Raw genomic sequence first — 21,231 nt, forward strand, 5'->3', positions numbered from 1 at the left:
GCGTATATGGTACTGTAAAATCTTCAGTACCGGTACTCTTCTTTTCCTTCTTCGGGGACACGGTAGTTCTGTGGTAGAGTTGCGTGGGATTCCTGTTTCGATCCCCGGTTAACTTAGTTTGTGGTAGACAACTGGTGTTCGTAGGTTTCCTCAGGATATTCTTGTTTCCTCCCACATTCTCATTCTCATTCCACCAATTCTTCCATCATTATTCACTTCCCTTAATAATCCGTCTCCCTTAGCATAAAGGGCATAATTGTGGGACGTTAAACTAAAAGATTTCATTTCCCCCTTTTTTTCTTATCGATCACTTACAGACAGGACCCTAGAGCCACGACTCTCATTTTATTACGTGCATTTGCGACATGTTTGACTTGCATTTCTTTTAAAAAATACTTTCTTTCTCATCAAAGATTGACCAGACCTTAGAATGTTTAAGTAGTAACTACCTAGTAACGTTTAGTATAAGGAGATGGAATACTGAATTAGTGTTTAAGACATGTTTTTGATTTGTGATGTTAAAATTCAAATATTTCATTTATTCAAATACTCGAATGATGGACTATTCTAATATTTGATTACTCGAATAAAATTTGTTATTCAATTTTTCGAATAAAATATTGCAATATTAGTGATTCGAATAATTTTAACAGTATCAGTTTAGATATAAACTTTGTAAAGGCCTGGAATATTAGGCGTAGTTGGGACAAACCCAATAAATTAAGACAAAGTGGGTGGATCAATTCTTAACACAATTATTCCAACATGCAACAAACTCTTGCTTAACTAAAAGTACAGAAAGTGTACTTTGTTTTAAAACAATTTATTTTGTCATTCCTCTTTTGCAAAGGTTTGTCTTATTTCATATCTTTTTCTTATCTTCTTTTTTTTTCCCTTGATGACTTTTGTTTGAAAGTGACAGTGACATCCGCTGTTTCTCAATCCACGTGCCCTGTCCATCCACTTCATTTTGTCAGGAAACGAAAACGCATCAAAGACGTTAAGAATTCCATCTCTTTCCTTCCGAAACTACATCACCGTGACAACACTTTGTTATGTCGTATAAAAATGACAAAAAGCTTCAACTTGCCGCTAGTTTCTCAGTGGGACCGTTTTTAATAACATATTGTAATTCTTTTGATCATGGACTTTAAGGTAAGATACTTTTTCAGTAGTTTTACTGCGTTGCACAGATCAAGCCTTAAATAATTCATACAGTTTTAGCCATATACTTAAACATTTGTTGGTTGATTTAGAGTTGAGTGTGGCGCGCAGAATCGAAGCTATATAAGACATGAACTTTAAACTTAACGTAGGATCCCAACTGCGTCAAAGGCCCTTACACTATCCGTATGTCGAATTAGAAAATTAATGTGTGTTTGTGTGTGTGTGGGGGGGGGGATAATATGAGAACAAACATGAAATCTGAAGGTACAATAATTCAAAATGATAATCAGTAACGTAGCGTTAAGTTTAGAAATGGGTACAGCTCTCTCAAGGGTAAGAGAAGTTTTAAGATTTCCATGTTGCCCACCAACCTATAGTAGAGGTGAACGAGAAGAAGAAGAAGAAATTAGACCCATAGCTAGGGGCTGACTAGAAGGGGCCCAGTCCCTTTGCAATCACTGTAAGCCGCACGAAACTTTTCAGTTGTAGGCCCTATGTTGTATGTATATACAGTGGCGTATTTAAGGGTGGATTCCGGGTTTAAGCCCCCTTCCCGAAATTTTATTTACTATTTTAAAATAAATGAAATATCTTGCAGAATTTTCACATTCCCAGGAGTAAAGTTAGCAAAACACTACCCGAAACAAAACCGTAAATACGCCACTGTGTATGTATATACAAGTATGAGTGTTAAGTGTACTGCATTTAGTACCAATTTCTCTGATTTTTTTTTTCAGTTAAATACAGTCTTCTCACTTAGATTGGAAATGTCTTACTTGTTTTTCATCTTTTTTCACAAGGAAAGAGAGATGAAATGGGTCGCTTATTATTTGTTTCAACGTTTTTTCTCTATTGCGAAACGGGTGAAATACACACCTACTATACGCATATCACACAAAACTGACAAACTACTCTCTATCACTATTTTAAAGAAACAGGAACAACGGATATAAACCTATATTCGGTATAAAAGTGCGGGAGAATGCGGGAGGACGCCGACCCCCACTTCCAAAAAATAAGTACGGCGTTCCTCCAGTTCCTAAAAAAAAATTACAGAGCTCCTTCGTGGCTAAGCGGTTAGCGTATGCACCTTTGGCGAGGGTGACCTGGGTTCGATACCCGCCGGGAGCTCATGTGGTTCGGATTCCACGTTAATCAGTAGGTCCACGTCTCATATAGCCTCGCTTCTGAACGGGACATTAAACTCAAACTCAACTCAAGAAAATTACAATGGGCAAAGATAGGCAGGGGGACAGCGGGATGTCATGCGCTACCTATTGTCCCCCTACTTTTTCAGATCCATTTTTACCCCTGCCTATATTTAAGTATAAATTCTCCAAACCATACACGTAAACTTCACCACTTCACCCACAACAACACACATCAGCGTATTAATACAAAGCAGTAGTGTAGAAGCGAACAATCAATTGTCCTAGTGTATGCTTTTACGTAAATAGCTATTTTTAGATGGATTTTTTTTTTTTAAATATGCTTCACCTGGGGCCTGCTTCCGTATTGGTTCTCGCCAAATTTGCTGATCGCGACGCAAAAAGTACAAGCAATTATATTTGCTAGGCCGATTGCTGCAAACTAAAATTAAAATTTTGTGTTGTGATAATCCATGATAGTTCTACCATGGGCTAATTAATCCTAGTTAGCTTCGTTCGTCAGCATTCGTCCACTTTCGTTGCACCGTGTTGAATTTGCGTATTCCTCTGCTGAGAGCGATAGATGATTGGCTGTTGCCGCCTACCCTACTTGATTCCATGAGAAATTCTAAAGGCTAGCAGAAATTAGCCTGAAATGCGATGTTTCAGGAGCTCTACTTCAAAATCTATTAGTACTCGCTTCATGTTTAAACAGGCATTATAAAATAAATCAATTTTAATAAAATTCATTGTACCGTATCAATGTCTATAAACATTATTTGAGGCTGGTATATAAATATTTGGATAAGCTTAGTCTTGTAGTCATAATGGACACTGCGTCCCTGATGGTAATTACGCATTTCTTCCCCATTTCCCCAACACACACACACACACACCATTATGTTTATCTTGCAACAATACAAATAAGAAATGTATTAAATCAATCAAGTTAGCAACAATAACAAATCAAATAAAATATATTTCCTGTGATACTCACATTTTACATTTCTGTTTGTATTTGAGAATAGGGTTGAAAGTCCTGTATCTTACATTGCGTACGTACAGTGCAAGTGATTTGAAAATCCATATATGCATTTTTATACCATTTGTTATAGGTAGTTAGTATAACGTATTCATCCAATTTTATCTTCAATGATGTAATAATAGGTATGAAGATTGGCATCTGTAAGCACAATAAAATACTTAAACTGGGCGATGGTGAAGACAAAGGAAAGGAATGTGTATATTGTGGAAGATGTAAGTATAAATAAAATTAGAAGGCAAAAATGAATAGTACACGGCGACTCAGTAGTAGAGCGCTTCCCTTTGGTACCAGTGGCGGATCCATGAGGGGGGGGATCGGGAAGGTTTTTCTTTTAAATTTTATATATAAATAAAAGCCATCCCAGAGTTTGAAGCTCTTTAAAAGTAGTTCTAAGTAGTAGTATTACAACGCACCGCCCCCCCAGAAGTTCGTCCTGGATCCGCCCCTGTTTAGTACATGGGGTTCCTGGTTTGATCCCCTGCCAAGGATCTAAGTTTGTGATGAACATCATGTTCGTGAGTTTTCTTGGTGTACTCCAGTTTCCTCGCACATTCTTATTCAACAAATTATTCTATCATCATTAACTTGTTTTAATCAGCGTCTCCCTTAGCCTAAAGGGCATAGGCCTAATCGTGGTACGTTAAACTGAAAGGCCTCAAAAGTGAATAGTTTGCATCTTTCATTTGGTAATACCTACCAAAGTAAAATTTCATGCAAGGACAAAAATCAGTGGAATTTGACAATAGACTAATTTCTGTCACTAAACATTGTTTGGGGGAAAAACAACCATCCTCGGCAAGGATGCTTGACAGTTTCTTTGGGGTCTATCGAAATTTGATCAACCCCATGATAATTTGGACTCTGGTTATAGACACAAGGAATTAAGTTATACATTTGTGATTTAAAAGTAAGCCATAAAAGGTACTGTGAAAACCTGAAAACGCTGGCTGCTATACAAAGAGAGAAAGAAAAAAATTCTCTGTCATCATACACATGAAATTTTGACTCTTTTTACGACTCAGAAGCAAAAATCAACAGTAATCTACAGCTTCTCTAATTATCCTACTGAAACTTTTTATAGTGCATTCTGTAAGCCAGAGAGGAGACTTTCAGATAGTGGTATGTTTGTTCCAATGCAGCAAGCAAGAGGGAAATAATAGAATAGAAAAAGGGATATTTTCCGAAATTTTCACCTAAAAATCGGGAATTAAAATTTTCTGTAGTTGGATAAACTGCTACCAGACATAGGCAAACTATCTTAAAATAAACCTTGGTACCTCACCAATATATCCTATAAGAATCTTGGCTATATATAACAAAGTAAGCATGAAATTCTTTTAAGAAAATCTCATTCTACCTCAGAAATTCACAATTTTCTTACCATTTACAGAACATGATTTAATATAAACGTCAACTGTACTTTCCCTAATTATATAACTGAAACTTTTAATAGTGCATTCTGTAGCCTAAGGACGAGGCTTTCAGACGTAGTACGTTTGTTCGAATGTAGCCACCAACAAGGAAATACTTGAACATACGTAACTTTATTGTTACTTTAATTGGCGAATGGTCTAACTTAGGCTATTTTTCAACGTAACTTTATTGTTACTTTAATTCACGAATGGTCTAACTTAGACTATTTTTCAAGGAAAATGTGGGGCTATGATGACTCAGCAGTAGAGTGCTCACTTCTGGTGCGGAGTCTCGAAGGTGGACAATACCGTGCCCATGGGTTTCCTCGAGATTGTCCTGTTTCCTCCAATATTATTATCATTATGCTAATCCCTGTCATTCTTCTTCTTTTTTGGTGTGGAATACCCAGGTTTGATCCCCCGCGGATTCCATGTTAAGCTATAAGTCCATGTCTCATATGGTCTTGCTGTTGAAAAGGACCATCTGACTGAAGTTGAACCTGACAATCAAAATCATATACTTTTTTTAAATCGTCCTTCTACTTTGTTTATAGGGCATACACATGGGACGTAAAACTGAAATGTATACATCATTGAAATGTACATTCTGATTGATTGATTGACTTTCAGTTAGCGTCGGATCCGAACCACATGAGCTCCTACCAGGAATCAAACCGCAGCCTATAACAAAATATATGTTTTGAATATATAATTTTGTTGAATATAACTCTATCATTGATTAAACATATTGGTATAAAAATAAAATCATTGAATTTTAGAATCAACATTAATTTGATCAAACTTAAATTGCCTTTGCCAACAAGCATTTTGTTAGAACTATTTTGGGAAAACGAATTATCAGTAAGGATAATTCTCGAATCAAACCTAGTAGCCGATTGAAATTTCAGTTGTCTTTGATATGCTTCATCCCAAATTCAAATCCCAGTCCAGGCACGGAATTCTGTTTGTTGATCCCGCTTTGTGAAGCAGTCTGAAAGCTATTTGAAATGAAATAAATTTAACTGCAATTCGAAACAATCAATCTGAAATAAAGTGGGGGAAATTAAGGTCTCAACAAAACGTCAGTCAAATTAAACTCGTTTGTTCAACCCAGATTAAATATGTTTTTCTAATCTTTGTACTCTGTAGGCTATAATACAAGCGAGGTTTAATTTAAGAGTAGCCACCATTCAGATTTTATTTATTCTGTTTCTTTCTTTCTTTTTCTTTGAAGGACATGTTACAGTTTCTTCTCATCCTCTCGATGTTCTTATTACCCTTTGCGTCGTGTGATGCAAGCAAAGAAGTAGAGAATGAAGGAAGTAGTGAAAAAGAAGAAGATAAAAACTACAAGATAGAAGAGAAAAAGGAAAAGCTGGAAGCATCTGGAACACACGGATTTCTCCATGCGTATCCAGGATATGGTTATGGGTTCAATCATCCAATTGGAGTTGGCTTACCTGCAGCCCCATACTATGCTTACGGACATCCTCATCACATCTATGGATACTCCCATGTTCACGGGTACAAACCTGGTTATGGACATCCAGGCTATGGGCCATATCTTGGACATGGCCTGCCATATGGTTTCGGACATTATCATCCTTATCTTTATGGGTATGGATTTCCATTTGGATTCCCAGGATATTATCCAGGATATCATTTCCCACATCCTTACAGGAGTCCACATGGTTATCCTGTTCCTTATGCCTATGCTGGAAAGAATGTCGGTCCCATACCTTTCCCAGCTCAACCAGGCTTAGGTAAGTAACTTTTTTATTTTTCTAATAAAAAAAGACCCATAAGTCACTATCTTTCAAAATTCAAATATTATTCTAAAATGTTTAGTATTTAGATAAGTGTATTTAAAATGATTGAGATATTGTTAATACTAGCATATATTATACGCTTCGCTGGATTGAAATGAAAATGTAAATGCACAACTCCATATCACATGTGTTTAGTACCAGTGAAATATGCTGCTTTCGTTTTTAATGGCATCGATTTAAACAGCATCGGAAAGATCATTGAACATCTCGGTGATCCCGAAAATCATGGATTCGACACTAATATTGGTTATTTTCCATCATTATATATATATATATATTGCCCCCCCCCTTTCCCCATGTTGAGGGCCATGGCATCGAAAGTATCATCGTTCATCTCAGCGAACCCAAAAAATGTGGATTCAGCACTAATATCGGTCATTTTCGATTTTTTCCTCCCCTTCCCCCAAGTTGCGGAGTTGAATTTGAATCTAAACGGGATCGAAAGTATCACTGTTCATCTAAGAGACCTAGAAAACTATGAATTCGACTTTGATAGTGGCCATTTTCGATCATTTTTATATATCTCTTTCTACCCTTTCCCAAGTGGTGGGGCTGATTTTGGATTTAAATCGGATTGAAAATGTCACTGTTCATCTGAATGATCCCGGAAATCATGGATTAGACACTAATATTGGTCATTTTCGACTATTTTTATATATAGCTCCCCCTTCCCCCTCCTCCTTCCTGCGGCACACGGCATCAGAATCGTCACTTTCAATCTCAGCTACTCCTGACACTATGGATTCGACACTAATATTAGTCATTTTCGATCATTTTTAAATGTTTATCCCCTCCTCTCCTTGTACCCTCCCCTCCCCAACTATCAGGGCTGGGTTTGGATTGAAACAGCATCAGAAGTGTCACTGTTTCTCTCATCGACCACAAAAACTATGGATCCAACATTAATATCAGTCATTTTTGATCATTTTTAAATTTCTCTCCCCCTTCCCTTACCCTACGTTACCTCGTCAAAGTGAATAGCCTAAAGTAATCCCTGTCGCGAAACTCATGTATGTCGAATATTTCATTGGAATCGGTCGAGTGGTTCAAGAGTGATGAAGTCACAAAGGCAGTCATTTTAATTTTTTAACATATATCTTCCCTCTCCCCCTCCCCTAGGTTGGCTCGTCAAAGTGAAACGATAAAAAACACCCAAGGTCCGATCCTCGTATATATTGAAAATTTGATTGAAATTGGTTGTGTGGTTCAAAAGTTATTAAGTTTTATTAGTTATACGTCCCCTCACCTCCCCCTCATCTAGGATTTACCGTTAAAATGAATTTACAAAAATGTTTCCAGATCCGAACCTCATGTATCTTGAACATTGATTGAGATCGGTCATATAGTTCAAGAGTTATTAAGTTACAAAAATAGTAACCTTGGTCTTATAAAAATTGATTTTTATGTATCTCCCCCTCCTTCTCCTCCCCTACGTTGCTCCGTCAAATTTAAATCATAAAAGCGATCCCAGGCCTGAACCTCATCTATGTAGAAAATTTGATCAAGATCGGTCGAGTGGTTCAGGAGTTATTAAGTTTTATTTATTTTTAATACTCCCTCCCCCGCCCCTCAGTTCTACCATCAAAGTGAATAGCCTAAAACCAGCCCAGCCTCGAACCTCATCCATGTTACAAATTTGATCGAGATCGGTCGAGCGGTTTAGGAGATTTAGAGTCACAAACATAGTGATTTTCAATTTTATATATATATATGTAGATAACCAAAAATAACTGCAGTTTGGGTAACTTAGCAGTTAATATGTTATACTGATCGGCAACTGAATTAGGATCTTGAGGTTCAAGTTTCAACCCTCTTTCTAAAGTTTAACTTGAATGATTGTGTAAAATGAAATGAGGAGGATGGTTTCAAGACACTTCATTTTAGAAATAAAGGTACACGAATGTTCAATGTAACCATTTCTTGCTTAAACATATTTGCTCCGTCGGCTCTTAAAGCTTTTAATACCATTTGAGGAAAAAGAAGAAGAAGAAAATTTGGTGAAAACTGTGTCCATCTCATTTTGAAAGCTGAATCGTTCCGGAGCAGATTGTTTCTACTAGTATTACTTTTGGAATTTTTGTGGATATCCTAAATACAATAAAGAAAATCAAAATTTGATGAAGTGAACTTAACAGTTCCTTCATTGTACTGTATATTGAACTATAGCAATTGCTTCAATTGTTCCTTTTAAACGACGGAAACGTAGATATCCAGTGTATGATGCAATTATGGGCAATTTCTACACACATAAAAAGAAAGAGGAACAAAAAACTGTTCAGGGCGTAATTTATTTGATACTTTCAGTAGAGATTTATTTGTAGGATTGTTTCAAATGTTGCTGATAACACTGTTCTCAGTAGCAATTTTTAATTTTATATGTGCCCTTCTAAGACCACATCTCACTGGATAAGTGACTTAAAAGCAATTGCGCCTAGATTATGTATAGATATACATTGAAAATTTTACTTGGTTTTAATCTTTGTAACAATACAAAAAGCGATAGAATAATTGTCATTTAACTATGGGACAGATCAAAAGTGTCCAGTAGTTGGCAATTTTGTAAATGATTCTCGAGAGCTACATACATGTTTAGATGTGTAGTAATGATATATAATAGATGTATAGTAATGATAGATAGATGTAATGATAATAATAGATATGTGATATGTATGATAATGTGATAACGTGTGTGATATGTGATGTTTGATATGTGTGATAATGATAGATGTGTGGTGTTAATAGATAGATGCGTAGTAATGATAAATTGGTACAAATGTAGCTTTAGAGTAATACTTCATCTTACTTCATACAAAATTTATTGACTTTTCCCGTATATCATCATCATACGTATTCTACAATTACTGACAGGTCTTATGCCGCAAACTGTGAAGTTTCCATACGCCACTGTTCTAAGCATACCTGTTCGTCTATTTAATACCCATCCATAAATTGTAGCCTCTCTCTCTCTCTCTCTCTCTCTCCTTCTATCATATTTCCTGTAATGTCTCTTATGACAAAGTTCTTCATTAGAAAGTCACTTGGCGCGATTTTGGCAGGTTGCTTTTAGTTCTGTGCTCAGCTTTCTCTGCCAGGACAAAGAAAAAGTATTCAATCCGATCTCACTGCCTCCTACAAACGCAACCGAAAGAAGCTATCGAAAATTTTACTGGTTGATATTTTGACATATGGACGAAGATTGGTATAATTTGTCGATATCTATTTTTGATATTCAAATTCGAATAAGGCACAACTTTTCCCTTCATGTTCTACTCTCTCCAATCATTCTCATGATACCCATTTGATGCCTTAATGTATTCAACAAAAGATAACTCCAACATCATGGGCGTAATCTCATTGTTTTTCGTTCTTTCTCTATTTCACTGAAGTACAAGTTGCATTCTTGGATGACGAATAGCGTTTCTACTCGGTAGGTACTATCTAGTATTGCCAGCGATAGCAAAAAAAGTACTATGTTGGTCATAGATGGGGAGGAAAGAAATAGATGTTTTACCGTCGGTAGTATCTAGGCGTTTCAGAATAGCGAATGGTAAATCTTTGAGTCCTCGGAAGGACTTTATTTTTACTTTGTGTGTACTGTCTAAATGCTATTCACTTGCATTGTTTACGTGTTCTAATGGTTCTTTCATATGCTAAGTTGGTAACGAATTCTGCCATTTATGTATGCTTCAATCGCTGCAGTGATTGTTGTGCCGTAATCTACAACTTCTCTCTTCTAATATCTTCGTATGCAGTAAAAATCGACCTGTTCAATATTATTCATCTAGACAAATCTTCTTCTCTCACTCCCTAATTTATCACCTACCGTATACCCTAACCACATTAATTGTAACGCAACTTGCTTTCAAATAATATTTTAATAATCTTTTCCCATTTTTAAGTACTTCCACAATCTCTTCATTTCCCAAGTTTGGCTATACTTTCAAGTTCTACTTACTGTCACTTAATTTTCTTTGTTATTTTCCATGCTCATAGTTGAAGGCTTCCATTTATGTTTAAAATCCCTTGTAACTTTTAAACTAATAGATTGAAAACAATAAAATACTGTACTATGAAAATATTGACTGAGAGGAATTGTCACACATATATACTCTGCAATACTACGAGATTAGCAGTGTTTCCGACTCAACATAAATTTTCCTTTTTTTCTGCCAATGCGTAAGGCTATTACATATTTTAAATTCACATGTTAAAAACTTACAATACCATGTTCATTAGTAAGCATTACAAACTAAGAACGTTACAATACCACAATGCCTGCTACATTAATAGTAACGCAAGTGAGGCGGACAGTACAACGCACATCAAAAGCACGTTAGTGTCAAGTGCTATGATATGATACGACGTATGTATCGAATAAATAGGAAGGAAGTAACAAGGAACTGATAAGTTTATTTTTTCCGAGAGGGGTTTATTTTGATAAAGACTTTAATAATTATCACATCTAATTACATAGATGATTTTCTGAAGATCTAAGGATCATAATGCCGTTTTCAGTAATACTTTAAACAGTTACAGAAAAAAATGGGCAGATATGAAAAAAATGGACAGAGACTACGGTACTTAAAATGACGTATTTGTAGGAAATTAAAAAAAATCATTGTTGCTATAATATAGTTAAAATTACAAAAAAATATACCAATTACGTAACTTTAATTAGTGTTGCAACCTTGACGATTGTGTATCAGTGTTCGTAGTTCGAGGGAAATTTCCCTAATCTAGGGTAATTTCCTAAGTAAATTTACCAAATAGGAAAAAAAGAGAGGAATTTTTCGATAAAACTTGAAAATCCAGGGAAATTCTCTATCTGACTGATTGATCAATAAATGTTTGCTTAAATTTTTCTTTGTTCTTCAGACATCAACCAACACAATAGGAATAGTTTGTGTATTGTGTGTCCGAAGTAGCATACTTCGCACTCATTGTTGGTTGGCTATATTTGTATTTTCTGTTTTAAAAAAATATAAGCAAAAAACGAATGAATGAAGCAAATGTGGTTGGCACTTCCTTTAATATAGCTAAATGTATCTTATTACATAACTCCTGTCATAGAAATTGGACATTTAACAAACTAGGGAAAATTTGATAAGAAAAAGCGGGAAATTTTTGTGTCATTCGAGGGAAATTTTCTCAAGGAAACCTATGAACACTGCTGTGTATCATATAGTCAAAACGACTTGAGATATCAAATTGCTGTAAACGTTATTATGATTTTTAAGTGGTCAATAACGAGATTGGATGTGACATTTATTGTCTGTTTTTTTTAAAAATAAAACCTATTGAAAAAAACTCGAATTTTCAATCCTTGTAACTTCGTTCTTATTAATTCGAAATATGTGATATTATGATAACAGTATTCTTCAATAAGATACTTGCTATGGATTTGTATTATTCAACTTACGTTATTAATTTTGTAGAGGCCTCCAAAAATTTAAATGCTTCTGATCTTTAAGTGTTGTTTCAAACGATTCTGTACATGAAATAATTCTTAACTTCTAAAACAATTAACTTCCTTAGGTAGAAACGTTTCGAAAAGGATCTACAAAAGCGGAGAAAACACATCTCGTCTTTAAAGTTCACTTTCTCTCACATAAAGAGAAGATAATTTGTTATTTCTTAGGCTTGAAGCTAAACATCAGTTACATTACACATCTACGTTCGCTAAAATCTAGTGACTGTAAATTAAGCTTTGTTCACAGATATGTATTAAACAACACTTTTTCTACATAATTTCACTGTATATGTTGAGTTTTATTCAATTTAACATGTAAAAAGAATAACAAACCTATTATACAGGGTGTCTCAAAAGTCCTCTGACAGGGTAATTCTGTTATCAGAGGTACAACAAAATGTAAGAGGGGAAACAGTCTCCAAATATAATGTTTTCAATCTAAAGCGCAGGATTTTTTAAAATCGGACTAGTCATTTGGGGTGTATACTTTTTATGCGCCGAATGTTAAATGAAAATGCAACGTTGCCATTTCCCTGGTGCTGGGGAAGGGAAGGACGGGACGGAAGGTGGACAAATTTTGTAAGAGTATGGTGAATGAGGGCATATTTGGAATGGGGGCTTGCCATCGACACTTTAGCATAACAGTCGGTAAATTCATTCACTTATGTTGTAGATCTAGGTAAATGGCAACGTTTCATTTTTATTTAACATTGGGCGCATAAAGAGTCTGCAGTCGAAATGGCTCGTCCGATTTAAAAAATTACTTCACTTTAGATTGAAAACGTCATATTTGGAGACGGTTTGTCCTCTTATATTTTGTTGTAGCTCTGTTAATAACAGAGTTACCCTATTTCAGGGGACTTTTGAGACACCCTGTATATGTTCTGGAAGTGGAAGATGAGGGTTCATATTTCAAAGCGTTAACTAAAAAATATTTAATTTGACAGTAAATTATGTAGGTAATTATTCTTTTATATTGTACGTATTCTTTTTTTGTTTCAGCATATTCTAAGCAGCCTGTCGCTTACGCCCCACCAGTACACAAACATACTGGTGCTTACGTCTCCAAGCTACCAGTTGGCTACAATGGATAAAACCTGAATAAAATATACAGTATATACACAAAAGGAACATCAGGGACAACAATCTTCAGTGCTACTAGTCCAGTGGTCTATTTGCTCCATTACATTTGTGATTTTGCTTTACATACATGTAAAATTCATTATTGAAATAATAAATATTTACGTTAAACTATTATTAAAATATAAATTTTATTATTTATTGTATTTATATTACACAGTCTCCAGTTGTGGTAATGTTCGCGAGATTTAACTCGAGTCATTTGCCGAACAAAATACAGAGTTGTTTGCTGCGCACTGCTGCCAAATTAATGCTATAGAAGGGGCCAGAAACGGTTTTAATTCCAGAAACTACTCTGAATACGACTTCTTTGTTGATTCCTTTAACCTGCCAGTACAACTACCAAATTGAGAAAGACGTAATATGATTGGCTAGCTGTAAAGAAACGCGGTCTATATGAGCACAACCTTAAAAGTAAATTTGATTAACATTATATATATATATATATATATATATATATATATATATATATATATATATATATATATATATATATATATATATATATATATAATAGAAATACATAAATATTATTTGACAATTTTTACACTTAATATCAAATACAACAAAGGATATTAAACTGATTAATAAATTAGTAAAGAATTGTTTAGAAAATAATTCGAATAAAATAGGAATGAACATATTAAAGTACAAGAAAAATAAGAATACATCAAAATTTTACATTTTGGAATAAATTCAAAAAGAAGCTTAGTCTAAAACCTGAGACTGTTTTGATTTAACCAGACTTCACAAACAATTAACAGCATTTTATAAGGAGTACATGATTCTATATGAGTCACACTTGTTTGATATTATTAATGTAAATAATATTTATTATAATAGTGAAACTTTTTAGTTTATATAATGACTCTATATAGCACCTGAGCTCCCACTGGGAAACGAATCTTGCGTTGAAATCGGAAATCATTATTTGCTACCATTACAGTTATGAACTGAAGGATACAGGGTAGAGATGAAACCTATATTTAGATCAGTAAATCCGTATAGAAAAGCTGTATATCACTATATTTTTTTAGCGAATTTGATGGAGCAAAATATAAAAATACCCAAAATGGTAGTAGATTAATTGAGAGACAAAGGTAGATGTGAAACCTATTCTTGAGACGGTGAACCCATTCCAAAAGATGTTGCCGATGAACAGCGGTAAAAGGGGGTAAAGCGGAGGACGAAGTTACCCCACTTCCAAAAATATATCTATGACGTCCCCAACTTCCTAACAAAATACAATGAGCAAAGATAGATACGGGAGACGGCGTGACGTAACATCATGCGTCCCCCTACCTTTCCCGGTCCACTTTTACCCCTGCCCATAAGGCAACACTAGTTCACCCAGCTCTCAAATAATGTCTTACAATTAGTGTTACATGATTTATAGTACAAAAAGAAGCCTATAAATTGATAGAGTGACATAAGAAATATATTGAATAACATTTATTAACGTTTAAAGACATTTTTGTTATTACACAGTATACTCCAATAATAAAATAAAATGACTTTAATATTTTTATATCACACCCTTCGTGGACCTCTTGTAACGCGGAAGTATTCTGACAACTTGTAGATCAACTTAAGAAACAATTGAGTTTCGTTTCACAGTGTAAAACAACAGTAGATTTTAGGGATGTCCAGAACCGGTTCCACGGATCCAGGTCTGGAACCGGTTCTACGGATCCAGGTCTGGAACCGGTTCTACGGATCCAGGTCTAGAACCGGTTCTTCGGATCCATGTCTGGAACCGGTTCTGAAAACCGGATCTCAGAGAACCGGTTCCTCGCGGAACCGGTTTCGCCGGAATCGAAACTTTGTGGCCATCCCTAGTAGATTTGCAAACAATGAGAATTTGATACTCAAACTTCAAGTAGTACATCTATTAAGGACTGGTTGTAATAAACTGATAAAATCAAAGATAGAACCAGGTCCTCAGATGCTGAATCGATATCAAAAAGCCATTACTCGCTTTGCCTTACTGTTTTTGTTTGATGGCGATAAAGGTTGGATTTAATAGAGGATTAAGAGAGGCGATAGCACTTACTGTTAGGAAGATGAATCCATTGTAAAAGACCGCATCTAGATACCTGTTACCATTTTGCTCTATGGATATAAATATTGGAACAGGAAATAGTAGTAAATTTCACCTACTTCTGGTCTTCATAAAGTGTTTCAGATTCTGATGGTACGTTCTCTTGCTGAAAACACTTGTCCTGATATATTTACCATTTGTGTTCTATGGTGATTAAATTGAAACCCGAAAGCGTAAATTTAAGCCATTCTCGGTTTAATAAAGGGTTAATAGAGAAGGCAGAATTTATTTTTTGGGAAAGTGAACAAATGACGAAAAACCGCGTTTCCATATCTCTTCCCGTTCATGCTCTGTGAAAATCAGTATTGAAACCGGGAAATAATATTAAATTTGAACCACTTTCGGATTTGGTATAGTGCAATATCCATGTTACGTTGTATTGAGATACAAATTCCTTTTAAAAAAATGTCGCTATCTGCTATGACGGTAAATGTTAAAATCGGATATTGCTAATTTGAGCTACCGAAGATTTGAATAGAGAGTTACCGAAGGAGATAGAAAGTATTGTTGGCAGAATCAATCGATTTCAAACATCCGCGTCTCAATATTTCATACCGTTTTTGCTCTGATACCTTTCGACACATAGATGGACGGATGGACAAAGGCATTCTTTTTAAAGTTCTGATACTTATGTATAGCGAGTTGGGACGTTTAAAAAATTAAAGCATAAAATTTGTACTTATATGTGCGAAACGAAACGAGACGTTAAAATGTTTTCAAGAATCAAGACAAATTTTTTTTTCGAGAATCGAGACGAGATGAAACTACGAAATTTCGAGACTAGACTAGAAATACTTATATATAGTCTCATCTCGTCTCCTGAGCAACAGGGTGTATAACATAGGTCGATAAATCTGTTTAAAATTGTATAAAATCCGGCAGGAAATAAAAATTTGGTAGTAGATCGGGTATTTGTTCAATGTGGCATATTGTATTTATGTTTCAAATTATGGAATGCTGAAATGTTTCTGCCTTGTATTCTAAAATTATGCCTTATAAATCTGCTTCAAAAAACGGCGCTATAGTCAAATCAAATTGGTCTAGCAAAATCCTAATCCTAATCCTAACTATACAGGGTAGCCCAAAAGTACCGTACTGATCAGCTCAGTGTATTTTATATAATTTCTTATTGTTATCAAACAAGTAGACCTAGTTTGTTTATTGTTTGTTCTTAACGTCTTTTTACTTATAACTTAAGCCCGGAACAGTCGAAGAAAATCAATCCATAAACTAGAATATTATATTTGAGCAATGCAGGGGCATATGCATACTTTTGGGCAACCGTGTATATAAAACTAAATGAACTAACTCACTGACATAAAATACCAATACCGGGCAGGGGAGCACGCAGAAAATTTTCTAAGGAGGGGCCCATCTCCATGGTTGCTATATTGCGTCTTGTGTTTCTGCTATTTAATATACGTGGTTTGCTACATTACGTATACATTTTCGTGAGACAAAGGGGGGCCCGGCTCCCACCCTGCAATCCCCTTCTGGCGCCCATGATACTGGATACTTTCGGTTGACCTGGAAAGTTGAAATTGCCATAATCACAGCTTGTGGGACTAACCCACAAGAAAGTTTGCCAAAAGGAAATATTTTTAATCTTTAGGGGTCAAAAGGGGGGATGAAGAAATTCCCCATGTTATTTAAATGGGAATTTTTTTTACCTATAATTTAATATTTTAGGTACCTAGAATTGGAATAAAACTTGAAATTCAGTATGTTTGTACGTTGTCGTTAGTGTTACCAAAGCAAATCACTAAAAAGCAAAATTTCCAAGTTTACAGTAGTTTTATGGGCAACTGAAAAATCTGTCCTATGCTATTTATATAGAACATCTACACCCCAAGATTATTGTGCACTTCCTGTAGCGTTACAATGATTAAATTTGGCATAATTATAGCTTTTCGGGACCCACCCAAAACTGCCATTTAGAAAACTGCCAAAAGTGAATATTTTTAATTTTCAGGGGTTCTAAATGGGGATGAAGAAATTCCCCATTTTATTTAAATGAGTGTTTCCTTCGGGTTCAAAATCTTGCGTTTTAGATAGTTGAAACTTCAAATTCCGTAGAATTGTGGGTTAAAAGAGGTACGAGGCCGTAGGCAGAGTAAAAGTGGGAATCTGGGGGCAATGGCCTCAGCTGGCCAAATTCAGGAAATATTAAAAGCAAATGCACGAAATTCATTCTTGATGCGAAGGCTGATATCAGGCTGTAGGGCGAGCAAACTCGGGGTCTGAGGGCGTAGCTCCCAGCTAGCCAAAGGCTAGTCTATCTACAAACTATAAAACTGTAATATATAGAATCGCTTCATACGTTTGTCTCCATATTATGCAAATCTATGAAAACAAGAACAAACAGGGGCGGACTGGCAACCATAGGGCCCACCCTGCTAAACTGAAATGAGGGCCCACTGTATAAAAATGTAAAAAATGTACTTGGCATTCTTCATACGTATTACATATAGAAGTCCATCCTCGAACCCATAAATTGTATCCCATAAGTTTTCCAATGGAATAAGGGCATGTAGCCTATTCAGGGCCGGCGGAGAATGAACAACAGATATTTTAAAATTACAAACTAGTTAATTTTGACATTATTTTACGCATGTCTGCTGGAAATCCCAAAAAATAAAGACTGGTGTTTCAGAAAATGCCATCAGATTAATAAAATAAAAAGCAGTAGAGGAGATATAGACATTTGGGAAACGTTAATTAATTTTGAGGCAATTTTTATTGCGTTTTCATGTAAAATAACATATCTGAATTTAAAAAAAAAATAACCAAACTGCAACCACCCTACTTAACGAAGATCCGTATTTTGTCATGGCTGATCTGGGGATCCCCTCCCCCTTGATAACGTAAAAAGTACCACTTACTTCAGTCGGGAGTCTGCTCGCGAATGTGCCGCAATCTCTCTCTGTACCTGTCTTTTATCGAGAAGAGAATGTTGCAACCCACATACACAAACTCGTCTAAATATTGCTGTATAATCTCGAGAAAGTACGCCCCGCTCTTAGCAGACAACTCCCCCCCAAGCATGTCAGGTGAGACAATAGACATGGTGTCAGTGCTGGAAACTTGAAAAAGCTGTAACTTTGTGGCCTCAATGCAACACAAAGAATGCGATTGGAGGTAAATTCGCGATAGATTTCGAAACGCAAGATTTTCCTTGACATAAGTAAGTCATAATGATGTCATAAGTCATAATGATTCATGTCACAGAAAGATTAGATATCGTCTATCGTCTAGTGGAGTCTTCCCATTCCTCGGCTGGCTCCAACTTCTCTTTTCATATGAATACCTACTTTGCACATCACAAATAATTTTTACATTTTACTACACTTTTATTTTAAATTAACTTTAAATAACTAAAGGGAAGTTAACATTTACACAATATACACACTGATTTGACTGACAGCATAAGTGTTCAGCACTTTCAGAAGTTACACCAACGCTTACTGAGCCCAGTGCCGGCAGCTAGTGCTCTCAAACGGGTCAGGTCAGGCTTCATCGGGTCAGGGCTCGAGTCGAACCTCCTTGGATCACAGGTCGGATCAGGGCTGCTTTAGCCACGGGTCAGCTCGGGTCAACTTTCTTATGCGTCGTTTCGGCTAAAACCTATTCGGGTCGTGAATCGGGTCGGGTCGACGTTCAACTCTACCCGACCCTCTCGACCCGAGGATTTAGCCGAAACGGCGCATAAGAAAGTTGACCCGAGCCGACCCGTGGCTAGAGCAGCCCTGACCCTAGCGTAGGTGACTTGACCCGACCCGTGTCTCAAGCAGGCTTAACTCGACCCCTGACCCATGAAAGCCTGATCTGACCCGTTTGAAAGCACTACGCGGCAGCAAACAGCTCAGTTAATTTCGTGTTCGCCTGTTGAAGTTGTGTAATTTCAAGTAAAAATAGCCATAAAAGATAAGCTACAATTGACTGAAATCATCCAAAGACGTGGTGTATACATTATAATTTATAAACACCTTAGACAGAAAAACAAACAAAAGAAATACCTGGCAACTGTCCTGCAGTACTCGAATGAGTCACATTACGCTCATTTGTTTCTTGGGACTTCACAGATTCAAATAGCCTAAGTTGTTTTGGGTCAGATGCAGCTTTTTGTAAATCACATCTTCGTTTGTGTTCTCGCTTTTAGCACCACTTTTATATTTTTTCTTTACAGTAATCTTACAATCACTCCTACCATCCATACTGAAACAACCACATCTGTCTCTTCCACGACAAACGACACGTAACTGGTGTTCTAATAATTGACTTGCTGCTATCGGATTTGCTCTTCGATGTAATATACAAATAAAACACGAGCCGAGGGCAGCAACTTCATAGTAATTGTTTGAGGTTTGTATAAAACAATCGTTGATAGTAGCGACTAATTTCTTTTCGTTTTACCACACTAAAAAAATAAAACAACGAAGCCTGATCCGATTTCTTTCTTCGAAGCTTGGTCTGAGGACAATGCAGTTCAAAAACGTTCCGGCTCCACCTCCACTTTCCATAATAACAATATCTACGAAACTATTGTTTCTTTAAAACATCGCCCCTCGCCGGCTTGTAAAGGGACCGGAGTAGGCAATGGTATCCAAATCCAATAACAGCCTGAAATCTACTGTGTTTCTTATATTTAAAAAAGTATTAGTTAACGTGCTCGTTTTTAACAGCTGCTGTATCACAAACCCCGCAATGTTTTAGGGCCTGATTATCTCATAGACGGAACCTTTTCAAGTCGATAAACGTGAAGAAGAATAAGGTCTGTTCATGAAAGTTTAACTTTACGTCTTTTTTATGCAAAACACAAGTTTGCGGGAGTTACCCTGCCATGTTTTTGATGCTGGTAGGTTTAATTGAGCACATCTTTTTAAAATTGGTGGAGAGGGCCCACCTGTTTGGGGGGCCCACCCTGCGTTTGCAGGGTAGCAGGGTGGGCCAGTCCGCCCCTGAGAACAAATATACTGTATCTACAGGGCCGGATTTAGCATTTTGGCGCCCCCTAGGCCCAATAATTTTTTCCGCCCCCTAGTCTGGTTAAAGTTACTTTCCTAAAAACCTTTATTAAAAAATTATACCAGACCTATATGTAAGTTGCTTAAACACCACTCCACGATGCAATTTTATCATTGTAAGTTTTTTGAGGAATTTACTTGGTTCTGGGCTTAACAAAATACCCTTAATGTATTAACAAAAGATTGGTGAACTTTACCAACAATTATTTGTTCCAATGAACTTCAAAATCAGAATGCTTCATTAGCCTGATTTTTTAAAATCAATTCAAAAAATATGTTAAGTTATGGCTATTTATTTTTATTTCTAGATATTTTTAAATTTTTTTCTCTCGGCCGTGCGCCCCCTGGGAGCTTGCGCCCATAGGTCCGGGCCTACCGGGCCTATTGGGAAATCCGGCCCTGTGTATCTACATCGTGAATAACAGCAATGTGCATTGTTGACAAACATATTTCATACGTGGGAAATTGTAGCGTAGCCAGGCGTGAACGCTAGGGCAATGAAACACTAAAATTGGTTTGTCCTTCAAACCTTGCTTTGTTTATTCTTTGTTTTTGTCTTTTTCCATGGTATGCATATATTTTTGTTTTGTCAGGGAGTTCTTTCTCATATATATCAACTTTTAAGAGTAACATAAACTAATTATTTGACACACTGAGCATAGTCTGGTAAACAGAAAAAAAATCTGTTTCCCTTCTTCATAAATGGTAGTTCACAAGCACGGCCTTGAGAACATTCAACTCTTGTCACAAATTTCCAAGGTTACAGCACAAAATAATGTACTACATCAATAAAAGCACGCAACTTCAACTGCACTCTTAAAATTATTTCTTCAGTTTAATCACATAATATCAATAAACGAAAAGACACATCTTTAATTATGATTTATTACATCAG

The 21,231-nt window shown here is 36.1% G+C and overlaps 1 protein-coding gene across 2 annotated transcripts; it reads left to right on the plus strand.

Moving 5' to 3' along the window:
- The first annotated feature begins 959 nt into the window (after positions 1-959).
- On the plus strand, positions 960-13,322 carry LOC145662136 (uncharacterized). Of its 2 annotated transcripts, none has more exons than XM_081727470.1 (3): positions 960-1,155; positions 6,007-6,535; positions 13,074-13,322. In XM_081727470.1, exons 1-3 carry the CDS (start codon positions 1,144-1,146, stop codon positions 13,163-13,165), a joined length of 633 nt encoding a protein of 210 aa, XP_081583596.1. In that variant the 5' UTR covers positions 960-1,143; the 3' UTR covers positions 13,166-13,322. The 2 variants fall into 2 exon arrangements, with proteins under 2 accessions (XP_081583596.1, XP_081583595.1); XM_081727469.1 differs by lacking the exon at positions 960-1,155 and adding an exon at positions 3,322-3,572.
- Positions 13,323-21,231: the final 7,909 nt, after the last annotated feature.

Source organism: Thermobia domestica, chromosome 10, assembly GCF_964235325.1.
Source record: "Thermobia domestica chromosome 10, izTheDome1.hap1.1, whole genome shotgun sequence".
In the NCBI taxonomy this organism is placed as follows: domain Eukaryota; kingdom Metazoa; phylum Arthropoda; class Insecta; order Zygentoma; family Lepismatidae; genus Thermobia; species Thermobia domestica.